Source organism: Balaenoptera acutorostrata, chromosome 4, assembly GCF_949987535.1.
Source record: "Balaenoptera acutorostrata chromosome 4, mBalAcu1.1, whole genome shotgun sequence".
In the NCBI taxonomy this organism is placed as follows: Eukaryota; Metazoa; Chordata; class Mammalia; order Artiodactyla; family Balaenopteridae; genus Balaenoptera; species Balaenoptera acutorostrata.
Window position 1 is genome coordinate 63,534,986 of NC_080067.1, and position 20,916 is coordinate 63,555,901.

At 40.9% G+C, this 20,916-nt stretch overlaps 1 protein-coding gene across 3 annotated transcripts in view; it reads left to right on the plus strand.

Moving 5' to 3' along the window:
- Positions 1-20,916, plus strand: part of USP13 (ubiquitin specific peptidase 13) — a 120,970-nt gene that overhangs the window by 73,546 nt on the left and 26,508 nt on the right. For all 3 annotated transcript variants that reach the window (XR_009008228.1, XM_057545872.1, XM_057545873.1), the window contains exons 12-19: positions 822-975; positions 2,923-3,097; positions 9,162-9,250; positions 11,665-11,784; positions 13,335-13,361; positions 16,505-16,648; positions 18,748-18,902; positions 20,426-20,579. Coding sequence is in view for 2 of the 3 variants with exons in the window: in XM_057545872.1 (XP_057401855.1) it covers positions 822-975; positions 2,923-3,097; positions 9,162-9,250; positions 11,665-11,784; positions 13,335-13,361; positions 16,505-16,648; positions 18,748-18,902; positions 20,426-20,579 (1,018 nt within the window). In the remaining variant the exon portion in view is untranslated. The remainder of the gene's footprint in view (positions 1-821; positions 976-2,922; positions 3,098-9,161; positions 9,251-11,664; positions 11,785-13,334; positions 13,362-16,504; positions 16,649-18,747; positions 18,903-20,425; positions 20,580-20,916) is intronic.

Below are 20,916 nucleotides of genomic sequence, written 5' to 3' on the forward strand. Positions count from 1 at the left end.
TTTGTCTCTGTGATAAGCTCCTTCAGAGTCCCATGTGGTATTTGGTGTCTTCCTGCCATCACTCTGAGATGGTCACTCGGCTCAGAGCAGAGTTGAATCCCATTAAATGCTGTGGTTTTTTAAAGGCCACTGAGAATTCATGATTAAAGGCTTTTTTCCCTCTCTTAAAAAATAACTGCTTTTTTCCTGATGACAGATGTGTTCCTCGTGGAAACATAGGCACAGAGGAGAAAATCAAAACCTCCCATGCTACCTGCTCCCACAAACAAGCAGCGCTAACATTTGGGTGTCTGACCCTTCCCCCCTAGTCATTTTCCAGGTGCTATCCATTTTCTACGTGTTGGTTTGTGAGCAGCGTTTTTCACTTAACCTGTTGTGAACGTTTTGCCACATCATTACCTACTGGAATATAGCATGATTTCTTTTTTATTTGTGTATCATTTACATTAGTGCATTTATATAATCATATCATACATGGCTTAATTTTTCCAGGGCAGTCCTTGATTTTTTTTTTTTCCCTTTCTCTTTAGTTGGGCTTCCACATCTCCTTTCTTCTAATTCTTTCTAGGTCAGTCCCTGTGACATAACTTTTAACGGCTGCATAATATTAATTCACATGATGAACTATATTTAACCGATCTCCCATTTTTGGACTTTAGGTAACTACCAGTCTTTTCCTGTACTCTGGTGAGCTGGCATGCCCAGAGGGAGTGTTCAGTAACACCAGATCTTTACACCAGAATTATATTTGATTCTGTGCTTAATTTTATTCATGGCTTAATATGCACAAATTTACTAACTTGTTATAATCCAACCTTCAGAGGAACCGCATTGGCTCAGAAAACCCCAGTGATGTTTTTCGGTTTTTGGTGGAAGAACGTATTCAGTGCTGTCAGACCCGAAAAGTCCGCTACACGGAGAGGGTGGATTACCTGATGCAGTTACCTGTGGCCATGGAGGCGGCAACCAACAAGGGTAACGTTCTAAAGTGGGAAAAGAGCAGTGTGCTTCTTCACACGTGAAAACCCTCAAGTCAGCGATACTGCAGTTCAGTCTCTGCGAAGTCCTACCAGGAGCAGACCCAGCCCGGACGGTGTCTGGTTTGCATGTCTCTTTTCATCTTTTCCTCAGTCCCCATGTGACTTTCTTTTGACATTTTTGTGGAGGGCTTATGGAGGGAACCTACTTCAGTGCCTATAAATTTGACCAGCTGTTTGGTTTAGAGGCAGCTTAATTTAGGGGAAATTATTTGCAATTTAATATTATCACTCACAAGTTGTGTGGAAGGTCTGAGGGGAGTGGTCAGAACTGCATATTTTGATGTGGGACATTCAAGCAGAGAGAGACCTCTTAAAAATAATCCAGCTTTGGCATCCGAGTAAGATGCCTGTTGTGGGAGATAAAATGTGGTAGGCCTCTTCGTGGGGCGAGGCTCCTTGGAAGGGTCTCTGGAGCTTGGAAGCCAGGAGGAAGGTGGGGGAATCTCAGGGGAAGGTTCCTTCAGTCAGTCTGATCTGGTTCTTCCCAAGCAGAATAGATGAATGGTATTTCTTAGAATTAACATCTTAGAAGCAGAAGAAGGAGAACTATCTGCTAGATTGCTTATTTCCTGTGAACTGGTCATTTTTGTAAGGTTTAACGACTCCCTGGATGGCCTTTTTCCTTTTTGTTTGTTTGTTTGTTTGTTTGTTTGGGGTGTAGTCACTTTATTGTGTTAATTGGAAAATGGTGATTATGATGATTTTAAGATGAAACGGTTTCCATTTTCTATAAACTCATGCAGCTTTTGACCAGTTTTTTAATTCTTATTCATTATACAAAGTAGAAATGGGGGTGGGGGGGTCTGTGGTTTGTTTCCTTCTTAGCACTGGGCTTAATTGCTGTCTCTTGCCTACCTTGGGAATACTAACATATTGTGCTCAGTTCTGTGATCCTAACTCAGAATTTATGAGTGGTAAATCTCCTTTTTTTTCAGAAAGGAGACTTAAAATTTAGTCTCAGGAAATTGATTGCTGGGAACACCTAATGCTAGCATCCTAGATAGATGTCCATCATAAACTGATTTTGGACTGAGGAATGAACTGTAAAAGCATATTCAGATGTGTTTAAGAAAACACAGAGGTACATCAGTGTGTCTAAAAACTGATAAATCAGAAGGGACTTTTTTGTAACAAAAGAAATTCCCAGAAAGGTCCATTTGAAATCTATATAAAATTTTGACTTACAGGTAGTTTCCAAGAGCAGATCTGCTGACTCTTGGGAAGTTCACGGTGCACTCACTTCTTTTTCCCTTGGTGTTTAACCATTTGAACAGGGATAGTGTAGAAGGGCCTTCTAGGTTGGCCGCTCTGCTCTCTGCAGTGTCGGGTGACCCCAACATGAAGTTGTCTTGGCAGTGTTGGGTAGGATCATGGGCTGGGTGCCTTGGATAACTGCGGTCCTTATAGTTCATCCTGCTCTTTGGCCTGCACCCTCTATGACCTCTAATCATAGTGAAGGGCCGGGAAGAGGTGAGCCCTCGGGTTTCTTTCAGTGTGAAATTCTCTGGTGTGAAGACTTTGTGATTAGAGGGTGGTATTGGGATCAAACCAGCCTTGACCTCTGGACAAATGAAAGTCCAGGTTCGTGAATCACTTACAGCACATGCGTGGTCTGAACCTCTCACCTGGGCTGGAGTTCACAGTTCCCTCCTGTCAGTCTCCAAGGGGAACAGGCAAAAAATTATGAATGGCTCAATGCAGCCTGGCTGTGCCACTCTAAACAGGATTTCAGCAGGCTCCTCTGGTTCTGTGGAGGGCAGCAAGTCAGCAATCCTGCCCCACCCCAGAAACCTTCAGGGAAGATGGTTCATTGTTCAAGGGGGTCTTTTTCATTTCACGAAATTAAGTGATTGCAAAGTCATTCATTTGCTCTTTTATTCAGATGAACTGATCGCCTATGAACTAACGAGAAGGGAAGCAGAAGCAAACAGAAGACCCCTTCCCGAGCTGGTTCGTGCCAAGATACCATTTAGTGCCTGCCTTCAGGCCTTTTCTGAACCAGAAAACGTTGATGATTTCTGGAGCAGCGCCCTACAAGCAAAGTCTGCGGGTGTGAAGTAAGTGTGTGTGCGCTTGTGTTGTGGTGGCAGTAGGATAAGGAGGGGGCCTTGAGAGGTGGGGACCGGGTTAGGGGAGGGTTGGGGGGCATTGTACGGTCTGCATGCTTGCTCATGTGTGGCAAGATGGGATTATGATTTACACAACCCTAGTTGTTGTAGACCTCACTTGTGTGAGACCTGTCCAGTAAAACAGGCTTGTTGTAATCTGTATCATGTGCAAGGGAATGCTTTTTTTTTTTTTTTTTTTTTTTTTTAAATTACACTATACTAGGTGTGCTTTATTTATTTATTAATGGCTGTGTTGGATCTTCGTTTCTGTGCGAGGGCTTTCTCTAGTTGTGGCAAGCGGGGGCCACTCTTCATCACGGTGCGCGGGCCTCTCACTATCGCGGCCTCTCTTGTTGCGGAGCACAGGCTCCAGACGCGCAGGCTCAGTAATTGTGGCTCACGGGCCCATTTGCTCCGTGGCATGTGGGATCTTCCCAGACCAGGGCTCGAACCCGTGTCTCCTGCATTAGCAGGCAGATTCTCAACCACTGCGCCACCAGGGAAGCCCTTTTTTTTTTTTTTTTTTTTTTTTTTTTTTTTTTAAGCCAGGTTGTAGTTTATCCTTTATAGGGAATTTGCGTTTTCTTTTTTTTTGTTGTTGAGGGTATAGCCAAGAACCCTCCCCATCCATGGCAAGATGATATTGATGAAGAAATTAGAAAAATACTTATGACAGTCTTAAGTATTTATACTCCACGGTGATAGATTTTTGATTCCAAAATTAAAGATTTGGCTTAGAGCTTGGTGTCTGTGTACCTGCCTGGAGATCAGGGGTCTCAGGGCATCTCGAAGTGGACATCAGGGCTCCTGAGCATTGTTCCAATGAGCTGCCCAGGATGTGCTCAGGAGATGTTCTGTTTCTATATTGTGAGCCTTATCGTCAGGTACATTAAAAAAATTTTTTTTTTCTCCACTTGACACCTTAATTGATTTTATACTGTCAAGTCTTTGCCAGCACACTTCATATAGTTGGAGAAAGAGTATTTACAGTGGCATAAAAAGGGGGAAGGTCTAAAAGTTAGGCTCTGGTAGTCTTACTACTACTAGATATTCTTCAGCCATTTTTCTTCTAGGCTATGCCTGAGCTCTTGTTGATGTGAAGGGCAGGGAAGGATGGACGAGCTACTGCTGGCTGTTTTTATAACTTCAAGCAGCAGTCAAACCTGAATTTCTTATTCTGTGTGACAGCCATCTCTCAGGATGCCTCTGTTTCAGATGACGACTTCATGTGTTAAAAATGGGAAAACAAGAATTTATTTCAAGAGCTTAAAAAAAGCCATATTTTCTTACAATAATTTCCTTTAAAAAGTTTCTTCGTATCTAAATGAGATTAATAATAGTTCAATTATCCGTTATCCATTGTGGGGTAAGTTTTCATCTGAGGACTGCTCAGTTTTGGGGAGTGTGTGTGTGTGTGTGTGTGTGTGTGTGTGTGTGCGCGCGTGCGTGTGTTTGTATGTGTCCTTGAAGCTAACAGTTGGTGAGCTGGCATGTTAAATGTTCGAGATTCACTTCACTACAACTTTGACACATCTTTGGGCAGTTAGAAAGCTACACACTATATTATATTAGTGGTGGAAACAACTTTTTTCTTTCAACTTTTTGAAATACAGACAACATTGTGTGACTCTGTGTACAGCGTGTTGATTTTTATTTATTTGTTTTCCTAAATTTAATTATTGACAGTAGGCTGAAGATTCCTCAAACATCCTTTTCTCTTTGTGCTTTAATTCTGATACTGTATGGGGTGGAAGTGATCGGGGGCTTTCTAGGCTTAGAAAACCCCCAGCATCACATGTGAGCTGCAGAGTGATCTTCATTGGCCTGTCCACTTGGTCACCCTTTTGTGCTCTTCAGTAAAGTGGTGGCGAGTCTTCCCACCACTTCCCCAGAGAGTATGTCACTCTCTGGGCCTTAGGGAAGGAGCCTTCCCATCACTAGGAAAAGGCCCATCTTTAAAGTGGAGCTAGGAGGTGTTAGCTTTCCACAGAGACAGTTTCTGATCCCTGGGAGATCTGGATTCTTCTCCTGTGTCCACTTCCCAGCTTGTGTTCTATCCTGGGGCAAAGTCACCACCCAATTCCTTCTTACACCTGAGTGGAGGAATGATGCGTGCTGACTTGATTTTCTCCTCAAATGCTACAAAATATTTAGTTGTAGGCAGTGCTAGCATAATTAATCTAGAATCCTTGAGGAGGGGTTTCTGCTTTCTCTAATCCTTAACAATAGATAGTAAATTTTCTCTGTCTTTTGCATACACACGTGCTCTTACGGTTAAATGCATATGAAAGAAAATTAATACTGGATGTATCACAATTGTTGATAATTGAAAACTGGTCTTGTGGGAAAGGAAAAAACAATGTTTTAGGGTAATAAAGCAACTACCATTATGACACATTTATTATTCCCGGTTATGTGCTAAGTGCTTCCCATCAGTTATCACTTAATCCTCTTAGTATTGCTATGACGTAGGTGCATTATTCTCCCTATTTTACACACGAGGAAATAAAAGAAGTAATTGGCCACTAAGTGGCAGACTTGGAATTCATTCAAGTTCAAAGTTTAAACTCTTAATCCTTGTGTTATACACTGCTCCCATATTCCTTATCGTGCTTGCTTATGTTTGTATCTTTATAATCCTTATATAGCCTTGTTTATTCCTTATTATACCTTATCATATTTCAAATAATAGTTTTGGGGAAACCAGTTCAGTGGATTCCTAAAAGATATTTTTTTCTTGCTTTTTCTTATTGCCAGCAGTATAGACACGATCTCCTTATTATGTTAATTTGGGGCCTTGAATTTTTCTTGTGTTAGACCCAGAGCCTGAAAGGCCAGGAAGAGGCAAAAGATGTCCTCTTGGTAGATCTTGGGTCAGTATGAGCCAGACATAAAGAGCCTTCCCTTAATTGGTCCTGAACAGACAGTGACTGGGAAGAATAATGTGTTTGGAAATTTTATTCACCCAGCAAATATTATCGCTCATCTAGTATATTCTGGGCAATGAATTGAACAAGACCTAGTTCCTCCCCTCAAGCAACTCATGGATTAAGGGTCAACAGGGAGAGATTTTTGTCTTGACCTTTATCATTTATGAAGAGAAAAGCATGGTATGGGGTTCCAGAGCACAAGTTTTAGGAGGGCTGGCAGTGTTTGAATCCTCAGCATAGAACTTACTGGTATGTGACCTTGGCCAAGTGACCTCACCTCCACAAGCCTCTTCCCTTACATGTAACTGGGAATAATAATAGAACTTTCTTTATAGGGTTGAGGTGAGGATTAAGACAGATAAGCTACATAAAATGCTTTGTACAGTGTCTGGCGGAGTAAATATATAGTGTAATTGTTATTACATTACTTTTATCTTTTTTTTTTTTGCCTTGGATTGTACAATTTGACTGTGGTTGATTATCATGTTTTCAACATATTTAGTGGAAAGGATAGAATTGTATTTTTTTAGCCACCAGGTTTTCAATAAAATAGTCAATAATTTCAGGGAGAGGGACAGTTTATATATTATTTTTCTTAAGGCTTTCATAATGTTTTTGCCTGAATTGTAATAAGTGAACAATTGTTATATTTTAAATAATAATAGGTTGTCAATAGATAATGTATTGTTGTCAGGCACTTAGGACATAAAGTTCTAAGCACTTTATGTCCTAACTCAGTTCCCGTAACAATTCTTTGAGGTAAATTTGCTCTGTGTCTGTCTAGACCTTTTTGAATGATTTATATTCTAATGGTATTTATTAAATACATAACTTTTCAAGAAAAATTTTAATTCCAGGAATTAATTTTAGGAATAAGAGGGTAAGTGGTACATAATTTATAACTTGGCTGGATTTAACTAACAAACTTGATGTCCCAAGCCTCTAATTAATGAATGCCAAGTATTAATTTTGAGATTGGACACATTTATATTGAGCGGTCACTACATGTGTGATTCAACTTAAGACCCTATACAGGTTACAAAGATGAATAAGGAATGTTTACCCAATAGGGTAAATATAATGTGGGCACCATCTAACCTGCTTTCTGGTACTCTTAGGTTGGTAGCTACCCATAACAAAGTGATGTGTTAAATGATCCCTCGCCAGTCCCCCCAGCCGACCAGCCTCGAGTTCCCTCCACAGCCCCCCACCCCATGGTATTACCAGCTGATTCCTCACCTAGATACTGACTGCAGAGCAACTGCAAGAGTCTTTGGGCTCCTGAACCACAGTTTGGAAATCATTGATTTACTGATGACTTTTGGTTGATTTCACTATTATATATTTTCCAGTTTTTAAGTGAATGTGGTAAGAGGAAGGGGTCAGAGAGGACATTTTTACAGTGGTTGAAAATACCAGATGGAGTTTCTTGGTTTTTGGTGAAACTGAGGATTCATCTATATTTAAGAATGATAATTTATTGATATTACTGCTTCTCAGAAGATAGGAAAACCTAATTAGAGGTAATATATAATTTCTGGAGAGTGAGGCAGGCTAATGATAGATCAGCTTCTTAGGATAGTTAAGCTCCTGGTTTTTGAAGACCTCCCTTATATTATTGCCTGTACCCTTCTACCCTCCTTGTGATGGAGAATTTGAGATCCAGAGAGGTTAAGTGACTTGCCTGGGGCAAAATACAGATCAGTGACAAACCAGGTCAGTGTCCAGGGCCTCGTGGATTCTAGCTCTTTCATGACAAAATAATCATGTTGATTCCTTAGATATACACAACACAGTCTTGTGTGCCGGGTGGTTTCATGTCATTTCATCAACATTGCACAGCCCTGGCAGGTAGAAATTATTAATAAATCTATTTTGTAAATGTGAAGATGAAGCTTCAAAGATGGTCAAATTTGGAGTGAATTAAGTAGCATCCAAGCTTTTTGACACTTTTTGGACAGTCCTCTGCCTCAGAACCGTGGCTTCTCTTGTACACTAGGGGGCAGCAATGCATTAGCGTTGTTTTCTGAATTCTGGGAAGATGCATGTCACGTAGAAGGCAGTGACTAGATTTGAAATGTAGAGTTTGTAGGGAGCATGTTCTAGAATCTTTAATTTTAAAAGGTACCTATAGTATCTTTCTACAGCTGATTTTCTTTTTTCCATATACTTACTGTACCCACATTGACACTTAAATGGAAATGGTTGTTATAAACAAGATAATAAATGTGGAGAGAATGAGCTGGAACTGGGGCATGAATTTGGTGTATAAGTTGAATAGTTTGTGCATAAAATTGTCAAACTCAAGTTCAGGCAATTAAGCATTCCTGAAAGTCTGAAGGGAAACTTAAGATATTGACCATATATATTAATTTTTTAACTTAAGTCCCAGATTTAGGTATTTTAGATACCCCAGAATACATATATACATACATATATACATATATATATATATATATATATATATATGCACACACATATACACACACCTTTAGGATCCATGTGGCCATGGATTTTAGGTGCAGTAGTATTTTAATGAGGCCCTGGCATTTCCAATAGTCAGCCTCAACCAAATTTCCAATAAACCCTCCTTATGGCAACTCTGTGCTACCAGATAGAGACTCTTAGTGGGAGCAGGTTGGGGGTGTGTCAGGATTGCTCGGGGAGCTTTTTCAAACCTGATACACAAACACAATGCACAGGTGCCCACACACACCTACAAATACATATACTAAATTCTAGCAAGGGTTTTAGAAGAAAACAAATGTTTACGGTTGAAAACCAGTTTTCAGAAATATGAAATGCCACAGCAAAGTAAAAGTAATAATTTTGCAACGTGCCCAGAATCATCCTCAGGGACAACATTGTCCTCTGTTAAACATTTTCTTCTCGTGAAAAGGCCAGGATGAACGGTGAGGTGGTGAGTGTGTGTCCACTCAGGTGTGTGTGTGCGTGTTCCTCCTCTTCAGTGCAGCCGCTGGAACTGCCGGGTATGCCTCAGACACAGCTTTTGATGCTTCGTGAACTGTATTCATAATTCTTATTGCCTTGTTTCATTGATCTAATCCCCTTGTGTTTCCCAGAACATCTCGCTTTGCCTCATTCCCTGAATACTTGGTAGTGCAGATAAAGAAGTTCACTTTTGGTCTTGACTGGGTTCCCAAAAAATTTGGTAGGTATCTTTTGCATGCTTTTGCTTGAAACGTCAGATTAGCTATTTGAAAAACATGGCATGTGAAAGAGCCCATGTGGCTGGCTGCCAGAAACAGTTTCATTTCATTCTTTTTCCATGATTCCCACTTTTCTCTTTTGAAAGATAAGAATATATGATAAGCACTGATAGTAAAAAAAAAAAAAAAAAAAAAATTGCCACAGGCTAACCCATCCCTCTAATAATGGGTTCTGGAATGACCAGATTCTAAGAGTGAAAACAGGAGCCTGACGTTATCAAACCATGCTTCCCAAACTTTAACAGATCTTGCTAAAATGCAGGTGCTGAGTCAGCAGGTCTCGGGGTGGGGGTGGGGGGTGGGGGAGGGGTGCTTTATTCTAATACGTTCCCAGGTGATACTGATGCCGCTAGTGCTGCTGGTCCGAAAACCACGCTCGGAGGTGCAAGTAATTGAAAATATACTCTCAGCATCTCGCCTCTGCCTCAGAAGCAGGCAGGTGTGGCTCATGACATTTGCTTAAGTCATACGCATTTTGTTAATAATAACATGAGTATAGTCAGTTGTATTAAAAAGTCAAGAAAGGGACGTGACTTTGGCTGAAGTGGGCTTTCTTCTTGCTAATCTTAAAGGCCCTTGACCATTGTTAGAGGTTAGCTTTCCAGACAATGCAGAGGAACATTTTCTCCATCATCTCCATCGAATATCAAGGTGTTCCTAGGCTGTCCTCAGGGCCGTGGAAGGATGTACAGTTTTACCCTCCGATTTCTCAAGCAAGTACCTCAGACTGTTTGCCAGTCTTTTAAAGTTGTTATGTTTTTGAGCACTTAAAAAACAACAGTCAGTCCCTGTGCTGGTTAATTAAGCACTCATCTGCTCATCTGAAGGCCATAAGTAAAAAGAATGTAAAGTTGAGGGAGTGATTTCCCAGAAGCCTCTGGCACTAACAGTTTGCATAGCACTTGCTTCCATGCGGCATTACGCAGCCTGTGAACGGTGAGCAGCCTGTGAGCCTGTAGCTTATCCTGCTCTTCCTGGTGGAATAATTTTGTGGGCAGGAAGGAGAGCAGAGGGCAGGCTGCTTGTCACTCAGCCTTTCCTCCTTGGACCTGAGAGAGAAAACTGACTTCTAAAGACTTTGAACTGCTTTGGAAACAGTTTTCCTATTTTTCTTTGTCCTTGGAATATCGGTAAAGGATAAAAAACTCAGATCAGATTTCACAGTCTTGCTGAAATTAAAGCAGCCTCAAAGCTTTCTTTAATGAACCTGAGATTTTCTGTTGAGGGACAATTGTATTGATTTTGTTGGTCAGACATTGTGTTTGATTTTGCTGTCTGCTGAGATTTAAATTTTTTTCTAACTAAGCCTTTTCTCTGGGTGGTTGTTTTAAAATAGGATTTACATACCTAGCATCATAATTGGTTTTGGGGATAATATTTTCAGGTTCTGTTTGCTAGCCTGAGAGACATGTCCTCCGCCAACATTTGAACCCATTTTCCACTATGACCATATCTGAATGTGTCCAGTACTAAATCTCAACAGGCTGTTAGACTGATACAGTTTGTATTTGAGTAAGTCAACACAATGACAACTGGGCTGAGAAGTTAAAAAAAAAAATGTTCCTCAAGACGAATACACTTGAGGTTCAATTAATTTCTTTAAAGCTTCATTCTTTATTACCTTAGGCAGAATAATCACAGTACCCATCATGATCTGAGAAAAGGCATAAACTACAGGTTGCAAACTCAGATGCCTAATGAGAACAGGGTGATAATGTAAATGAAAGAAGTAGGCTGGGTGTAAGAAACAGGTAGCGATAGCAGTCTTGGTATTTCTTGGGTTTTCCCATTTTGCATGAAGATGTGGATTAGGAAAACATTCCTCTGCCATAAGAATCAGAATAGCACAAATATGATGCTCAGGGTCGTGGGAGTGGTAGGTCTGTGACGGACGGGCACGGAGGGTACACGGTGCCCTAGAGTGGGAGCTAAAGATCAGCCCCAGGCGGTTGTTGCCGCGTGAGACTGCTACAGGTGTTTGTTTTTCAAAATGAGTTGGAAATCTGGACTTCTGAATTACATTTTCCGATTTAAAAATTGGAATTTGTTGCCAACATTTTAAAAACATCAAGCAGAAAGTGTCTGCAGGTGCTCTATGGGCTCCCAGTTTTTAACCTCTGGTTTCCCTCGTTTGTTCTTGTTCAGTGTGAAACCCTGCCTCTGTGTTTCCCCTGACTCTGCATTAAAATCTTATCAGTCTCAATGAGTCTTCTGGCCCCGTGATTTACTCCAGGGAACTGTAAAGCATCCCTTGGCTCTGCCTAGACACTTGTGCATAGAGTTAATGGTGTTGGATTTAGGAGGTGATTGTGGGTATTTGGAGAGCCCAGTGAATATAATCTCTCTCGTTTTGCAGATGTTTCTATTGATATGCCAGACCTACTTGATATTAACCATCTCCGAGCCAGGGGGTTACAGCCAGGAGAGGAGGAACTTCCGGACATCAGCCCCCCCGTAGTTATTCCTGACTCAAAAGGTACCATCTACTGCCAGGAGGACCTTCTCGACCCCTCCACCCTCCTCTGCTGGAATAGTCCCTTTTTTCCACCACTCCGTTGTCCCTTGGTGCCTTCCTGTGTTGTAACCCACTGTGGACACACAGAAGTGAAGCCTGGCTGCAACTGTAAGCTTACAGTAGTCATGGGAAGAGGCACAGAGACCCATCCTGAGTGGCCGAAATGGGCCCGTGGAAATCACTGGCAGCAGAGGGCAGCAAATCTCCAGAGAGTTTTTAGGTTATGTTGCCTCTGACTTTGCCTCCCTCCCTGCCTCCCTCTTTCCCCTGATGGGCCTGTGGGGAAGAGAAGGGGTGTGTTTTCAGTGGGCTCTTCGTCTGGGGGAGCTGTGTCCTTCTTGGAGTACCTTTAGAGAACCGAAAAGGGAAATTCAACCATGTGTGTTGGTTTTAAAAATCTTGCCCATGTCTCACCTCCCCATCTTTGTCACTGCTTCATAGCAAGGGAGCGGTTTGAGTTTCTCTTACTCTCTGAACCTTAAAATAGTCCTTGTTCAAAATGCTTAACTTTTAAAGGGAAAAGGACATGCAAAAAACAATTGCCTTTGTGAGTCCAAGAGCAGCGTGGCGAAATCTTGGTTTCATTATTAGCTCAGTTATTCTGGTGAAATCACTTTCATTCTGGCTTTGTTTGCCCACCTGTTTACTGTTCACCTTCGTAATGAGTTAATTAGGTACATTAGCTAATAGTGCCAGATGGCTCGGGGCCCTGCCACCCCAGGATTTCCATCAGCTGAGCAGGGTATATTATTGGTGACCATGTTGGGGTAAGGTGAATCCAGGAGGAGCAAGATAGGATTCAAAATCGGCACCTGTGTTACATTCTTCTGTAAATGCTAAATTACAGAGGACAGAGAGCAGGGAAGGGGCCTGTAGGTGGGGCAACCTGGGTAATGCGGGGTACAGGTGGTTCATTAAAGAGGTTCTAGAAAGAAGAGATCAGTCTTGAGCGTCAGAGACATACAAGATGGTTTATTAGCATTGCTCCTGCTTTCTCTCATGTTCAGTAACAGAATCCTTGGTTTGTAATTATACAGAGTTCTTTGAAGTACAGGGAGAGAAATTATTTAGTTCAATAAGATGATCAGACCACCTAGAGGGGTGGGATGGGGAGGGTGGGAGGGAGGGAGATGCAGGAGGGAAGAGAAATGGGAACATATTGTATATGTATAACAGATTCACTTTGTTATAAAGCAGATGCTAACACACTATTGTAAGGCAATTATACTTCAATAAAGATGTTTGAAAAAAAAAAAAAAGATGATCAGCAGAGCATCATGTTTATCTGCTCTAAATGCCTGAAACCTGGTATTCTCCCTCCTTCCTGGAATGACTTTATGTCGTGCAGGCTGGGGTGGTCTGACGGGGGTGGGGGGGGACAGAGAGGCTGACAACAGTGTGGGATCTCAAGGGGGAGTGGTGAGCGAGTGCTCCGGATTAACTCTTTTTCTTTCTCCAGAACACTTTGCCATGGTTTGGTCTCACTTCCCTCCCTCTCCTTTAATTTCCAGATCGCCTGATGAACCAGTTGATAGACCGTATGTATCTTTTATGTTTTTTTCTCAGTGTCCTACCGTTGTTACCGGTCTAACTCATTTATCTGTGGGATTCAGTAAAGGGGCATTGTTCTGTACGTGTGTATGTGCAGCTTTTCCGGTGGGCACAGTCCTTGGTCTGCAAGTTGAGGTAGCAGCAAATCTAAACCAGTGACATGGTGATTCGGTGGCTCTGTGGTTCAGAAGAGTGAACATTAGTGTGAGAGCGAAACAGCCCTGAGCTGGAATCTCGGCTCTGCCATTTGTGACTGTGTGATCTAGAATCATTAACTTAACTTCTCTGAGCCTCAGTTTCCTCGTGTGTGACCGGGGGATAATGATGCCATTTCTTCCCTCTTTGGCCACGAGTAGGCCTCCTTCTGCAGTGATGGCACAGTGGCCTGTCACTTTTTCCACTCCTGCTTCTGGACACGTAATGAAGGTACACCACTGACAGGACATGGTCGTATTAATTAATACTCTTAAGGGTGTTAGTTCCATCGGATTGTTTGTTAATTTTGTAGTCGTTTAGTTCTTTAATCCTGTGAGAGTTGATACTCTTGATTTTCTAAAGAACATGAAAAAAATAAGCTATATATAGTGAATATTTAGATATTAATTAGCAGGAAGGAGGAATGTGTAACACAAAATACTCTGAATCTTTTTGTCTACAAAGCCTTTCTGGAGACACTGTTGTTAATTTAGAAGTTCAAGTGTTTTACTTTGCAAACGCCTTACGTGATTGATCACATGGCTTAGACCTCCCTATTTCCTTTCTTGGGTCAATTTTGATTTGCTGATTGCTGGGAAAGGCTGTTAGGGTCAGCGAGGGTCATGGGCAAACCATTGCCTCTGTAAATAATCTGATTGTAATGATAACAATATTTTTGAATGGTTACCATGAATTATGTTGAGTTTATTACTCCATAAATTCTTTCAACTGTATTTAACTGTACTATTAATACAAAGCCCAGATTCTTGTTTGAATGTCATGGAAAGAAGGGCAGACTAGGTGACCTTTTATAGAGGATAAAACTGAGACCTAGGAAGGTTCAGAGCTAGGACCAGAGCCAGGGCTAGGCTTCAAGCATGCTTTTCACGTCACTCGACCTTTTCTGGAATGTGAGGGGTTTCGATGCCCCTGACCCTGCAGAGAGCCGGCCTCCAGGCTCTTGCCCCAGGGGAGGTGATGGGTGGTTGGAACTGTGTTAGAGCCTGTCTGACTGTGAGCATTCAGCCATTTTCCATTTTCCTCCTGATCTAAGCCTGCTGTCTTATCAACAATAACCTATGTTCAGCAGGAGAAAACAGTATTATCTTGGATTAATTTACATTTATATTCTACCTTTCTCAGATATTTAGAAGGAATAACTTTGATTATTTTCTTATTCCAAAGTGAAAAGATATGTAGAAATTATGGATTGGTGAAAACAGTCATCTCTGGTTTCATCTATAACCACTATTAACATTTGGCATCTGTCCTTCTATTGTTCTTTCCCTGTGCCTGGCTCACTGTATTTTCCCCAAAATGGAATTATACATTTTCAATTTAATATGCTATTATATACATGCATACATTTATTAAGCTGCATTACTTTAACTGCATTCTAGGGAACAGGTCTTTTACAAGGTGTTGAAAAGTATTCTGTAGAAAGAGTTTCATAGTTTCTTTACCGCAGGAGTCTTTTTTGTTGTTGTTGTTACTAAAATTTTAAATACTTTTAATATTTTATTTGACTGAAGTATAGTTGATTTACAATGTGTTAGTTTCAGGTGTATAGCACAGTGATTCAGTTATACATATATATATCTATTCTTTTTTTAGATTCTTTTCTTTTATAGGCTACCATAAAATATTGAGTATAGTTCCCTGTGCTATACAGTAGGTCCTTGTTGGTTATCTGTTTTATATGTAGTAGTGTGTATGTGTTAATCCCAACCTACTGCAGGAGTCTTTATTGTAGGACTTTAGAATTTTCACTACATTAATGCACACTGTGAATTTCTAGAGAGAATTGAGAATGCAGGTTTAAAAAACTTATTTGACCGTGGAAGTCCCTTGTTTTGTGGTTCAGTAATTACATCTCTCTTAGAACACTAGGATTCTCTAGAACACAGTTGGGGAATCACTGTTTTCCTACATCATTGCTTTCTTAAAATTTTATCTTGATAGGATGTTTTGTGTATCCTCTTGAGAGAGAACTTTGGTAAATACATTTTCAGTACAATTTTTGTAGAACAGATGCCTCTTGTTCTTCAGTTCTTCTACTGATTGCTGTCTTTAGCAGTTTTCAGTAGATTACAGACCTCAGGACATGGAAAACATAAGGGGTATGTTTTGTGCTCCTGTTCCCTCCTCACCTTTGGTATAATTTGAGAGCACTTTGTAGGTGTGTATGTGTACACACACACGGACATACATACACACCCATGTACAAGTATACATATGCATACAAGCATGTATATGTGTGCATACACATACAAACCTATATTTATGTCTGTGTATCGATAAACACACACCTCTACCAATATCTATATTATTGTGAAAAGAAAACAAAACCTGTGTCTAAGCCGAAGTTAGGTTTGTAAAGCAATCTTTTTTAATATCTTAAATGTATACAATTAACAAACACATTCTTTCCTTCTATCATAACATTGGGCTCTCCATTTCTCAGAGCTGATTACATCCTTTGATTGCTAATATATCTAAAGGCCTGCTATAACCGTCTGGGAGATTTAAGAAATAGGCTTTTTGGCCTGTAGATAATGCTTTTCTCTTCAAATTTCAGTCTCAAATTTCAGCAGTCCATAGGAGAGGCTGCTGTAGTGGTCTTGAGAGTGATGTAAGAGACTGAAATGGTTCTGGGAATACACTAGATCTCCCCATAGGAAATTAGAGAGTTGTTTTTCAGTGCTTGGATTGTTCAGGTAATTACCATGGTTCCTATTTAGGTCAAAGATAGAAACTCAACTCAAATAGCTTAATATTTGGATGGCTTAAAACAAAACATGGTTAAACCACCATGTACATATTAAACAAAATAGCCCGTTCTTTGGGTAGCATGTGGCTAAGGGGCGAAGAGAAGCTAAGACAAGAAGAAATAGGGTTGACGTTTTTACACCAGAATATCCTGTGTGCTCTGTAGCATCGGACATCGATGAGTCATCGGTGATGCAGCTGGCCGAGATGGGTTTCCCTCTGGAAGCGTGTCGGAAGGCTGTGTATTTTACTGGAAATATGGGAGCCGAAGTGGCCTTCAACTGGATCATTGTTCACATGGAAGAGCCAGGTAGGTGGTCAGAAAATGGGATGGCTTTGGAGTCTGATGTGATCCTCAGTGATGTTAAGCCTTGGTCCTACTGTGTCCTCTGGATGTGTCCCAGAAGATGACCTTTCAGCTCATAATCTGCTGCATGAGGCCGGGGGATGGTTATTTTGCCCATGTAGCAAAGTCACAATCTTTGTCTTTCCTCCTTTCTTAAATAATAGCTTTGTTGAGATTAATTCACCCTTTTAAATTGTATAATTCAGTAGCAAAAAGACCATTGGGAAAGATATGGGATAAACTTCTAGCTAAGAGATGAGGAGGACTTGAGATAGAAAAATGTGCATGAAGAAATAGGGGCTGTTTAGTTAGCTTTTACTTTTATCCACTTTATTGAGCTATAATTCACATACCATATAATTTCCTCATTTAAAGTGTACATTTCAGTGTCTTTTTTAGTAGATTCGCAGAATTGTGCCACCAACACCAGTTAATTTCCAAAAAGAAATTCTGTACACAATAGCAATCACTTTCGCATTTCCCCTGCTCTCTCCAGTCCCCAACAATCACTAGTCTACTTTCCGGCTCTGTGGATTTGCCTATTTTGGATGTTTCATATAAATGTAATCATACAATATGAGATCTTTTGTTTTTGGCTTCTATCACTTAGCATAATGCTTTCAAGTTTCATCTATGTTGTGGCATGTATTGGTACTTCATTCCTTTTTATGGCTGAATAATAGTCTGTTGTATGGATGTACTATATTTATCCTTTCATCAGTTGGTAGACATTTGGGTTGTTTCCACTTTTTGGCTATTATGAATAATGCTGCTATAAGCATTTTGTGTACAGATTTTTATGTGGACATGTTTTTATTTCTTTTGAGTGGAATTGCTGTCTCATATAGTAACTCCACGTTTGACTTTCTTAGAAACCACCAAATTGTTTTCAACAGTGGCTGTACAACATTCCCATCAGCAATGTATGAGGGTCCCAGTTTCTCCACATCCTCACCAACCCTCATTATTATTGTTTTTATTATACCCAATCCATTGGATGAGAAGTGGTATCTCATTGTCGTTTTGATTTGCATTTCCCTAATGGCTAATGATGAATGTCTTTTCATATGCTTATTGGCCATTTATGTATCTTTTTTTCTTTTTTTAAAATTTTTATTTATTTATTTATTTATTTATTTATTTATTTATTTATGGCTGTGTTGGGTCTTCGTTTCTGTGCGAGGGCTCTCTCCAGCTGAGGCAAGCGGGGGCCACTCTTCATCACGATGCGCGGGCCTCTCACTATCGCGGCCTCTCTTGTTGCGGAGCACAGGCTCCAGACGCGCAGGCTCAGTAATTGTGGCTCACGGGCCCAGCTGCTCCGCGGCATGTGGGTTCCTCTCAGACCAGGGCTTGAACCCGTGTCCCCTGCATTGGCAGGCAGACTCTCAACCACTGCGCCACCAGGGAAGCCCCCCATTTACGTATCTTTGAAGAAATGTCTCTTCAAATCCTTTGCCCATTTTTAATGAGGTTATTTGTCTTTGTATTGTTGAATTCTAAGAGCTCTGGATACAGGTACCTTATCAGATATATGATTTGTGTCCTTTGAAGCACAAAAGTTTTTAATTTTGATGAAGTCCAATTTGTTTGTTTTTTTCTTTTGTCACTTGTGCTTTTGGTGTACCTAAGAAACCATTGCCTAACCCAAGGTCACAGAGATTTTCTCATATGCTTTCTTCTAAGAGTTCTGTAGTTTTAGCTCTGACATTTAGGCCAATGATCCATTTGGAGTTAATTTTTACATATGGTGTAAGGTAGGGGTCCAACTTAATTTTTTCCATGTGGATTTGTCCTGGTACTATTTGTTGAAAAGACTGTCCTTTCCCCTTTGAATGGTCTTGGTAGCCTTGTTGAAAATCAGTTGACCATAGGTATGTGGGTTTATATCTGAATTCTCAATTCTATTTGATTGGTCTGTTGATCTATATGTTTATCCTTATGCCAGTACCAGACTGTCTTGATTATTTTAACTTTAGGTATTTTTTTCTTCTTAGCTCTAAAATGTTGTTTATTTCAAGACCCAAAAAAGAAAAGGGCCTGAGTGTGATTATTTTCCCCAGATTTTGCCGAGCCGCTGACCATGCCGGGTTATGGAGGAGCAGCTTCTGCTGGAGCCTCTGCTGGATTGGATAACCAACCTCCGGAGGAAACTGTAGCTCTCATTACCTCCATGGGATTCCATCGAAATCAGGCTCTTCAGGCTCTACGAGCAACGGTAAGCCTGGGAGACTGTATGTGAACACCTTCTTGTTGGAGGTAGTTTGTGTTTTGTCAGTAGCAACTGAAACTTGCCAATGTCCTTTGATCGTTTTGAATCATGTCTGTCTCATGCTATACCCCACCATGCCCCACAAAGATTTTTATTTGTGTGTAGTATATATAAAGCTAAAATAAATGATTGAGGGAATCATACAGAGATTTTAAGAATAAGGAGATATTTTAAAAAGGAGGGGGAGATAATACACTGGAGGCAAGTTGACCTAACTGAAAGAAACTCTGTATCATCTTAATGTTTATTAGCATGAGGTCAGAGACTTGACTTGGAGCTTGCTTGTGGCCTTAGAGCAAAGAGGGATGCTTGAGATTCTGTGTTCAATAAGGCAGTTCTTTAGGAGAAATTGTGCTTTTCTGATACCAAGACCTTGGAGCAATGTCTCTCAAAAGTCCTCATAGAGAAGTCTCCTTGGAATTCTCTGCTTTTGTTTCTCTCTACAGAGAAAGAAGGTTTTTCAGGTACTTGTGAAGTCTTGATATTATCAGGAAAGAAGGGACCAGGAAACGGGAGGGTAGACGGAACCTTTCCTTTTGCAGTGCAGATAGCTGTTTAGTATTGAGGGAAAGTACTTTTTTTTTCACACCATAATCCATTTTTGAGTGGATATCTGCCCCTAATTCCTTCTTGCTTATCCTGACTGGTTGCTTGCTGAGGTCACAGTGGCTGTCTCCTGGCTCCGGGCAGTGTGGCTGGAAAAATCTGTTTCCCTTTAAAATGCTTGAAATGTCTCAACCAGAGTTTGTTGTACGCAGGGTACTTGCTTATGTCCCAATTATTTTACTTGCTTGACTGTTTAATTGGAGATTCTAACTACATCTAAACAAATTCTTTAACTCACCAAGTGATACCACAAAGGGAGAAGACAGAAATGTTTTTTTGGTCCATTGATTTGAATTACATGGAGTTCAGTTTAAAACAATGTAACTTAACTAACCAGTGTTGTCATCATTAATCAAGGCATCAATCTTGTCTCTACTGCAATTCAACCACTTTGCCAACATTTAGGAGAGGAGCTCTGACACAGTACTCATGTTGGCTTCCCTCTACCCTGCATGGTTATCTGCACAAAATACAATTGGTAGAGAAGATAGCGTGTGCAATTAGTGTGGCTTTGGAAAGGGCTGCACTGAAACAGATGCCTTTCTCTTTGGCATTTTGCCTCCCATCATTATCGGCATCAGCCCACAGAAATGCTGAGCTAAGACTGATATGGGCTTTGCAGTGCTGACCTGCTGCTGTGAGCTGTTTTCCAGCGAATCCAGTTACAGGCTTCGGTTGGGAGACTTGCAGAATGTCCACGGAAAGTGTGTTTCATATGCAGGGTCAGAGCTTCTTACTCAGAGGCACTTAGGACTAGTGAATTCAAGCCTCCTGTCCTATCTGCTTGACATCCTGGTTCAAATGGTCAGGATATAATGAGGGCCTGGGACTGCATACATCGTAAAAATGTTTTGTTTTATTAGAATAGTAACCTGGAAAGAGCACTGGATTGGATCTTTAGCCACCCTGAGTTTGAGGAAGACAGTGACTTTGTGATCGAGATGGAGAATAACGCCAATGCAAACATTATTTCTGAAGCCAAGCCTGAAGGACCTAGAGTCAAGGATGGATCTGGAAGTAAGTTCTTGACTTAGGGATTGTCTGAGCAGTCGTGATTGTACATTCGGTTCGTGCCCTTCCCTCCCACTCCTGAATATTAAAACCTTTGCCATCATTTAAAAGTTAGCACAGATCCCAGCTTCTCATAAATGGTGCACTTGGCCACTTTGCATAGGCCAGGGTGATCTGAGGAAGTCTTGGGCAGACTCAGTCGTGTCACCTGGTAGTGTGTGTGCCTCAGTTTAGTGCCAGCTCTGACTTTGTCTATCATTTGAGGTGAAATTTCATCGTGGCCCATGAACGTTTTTGTCCAAAAGAGAGCATTTATTTTCGTGGTGATATTTTTGAAGAGTTG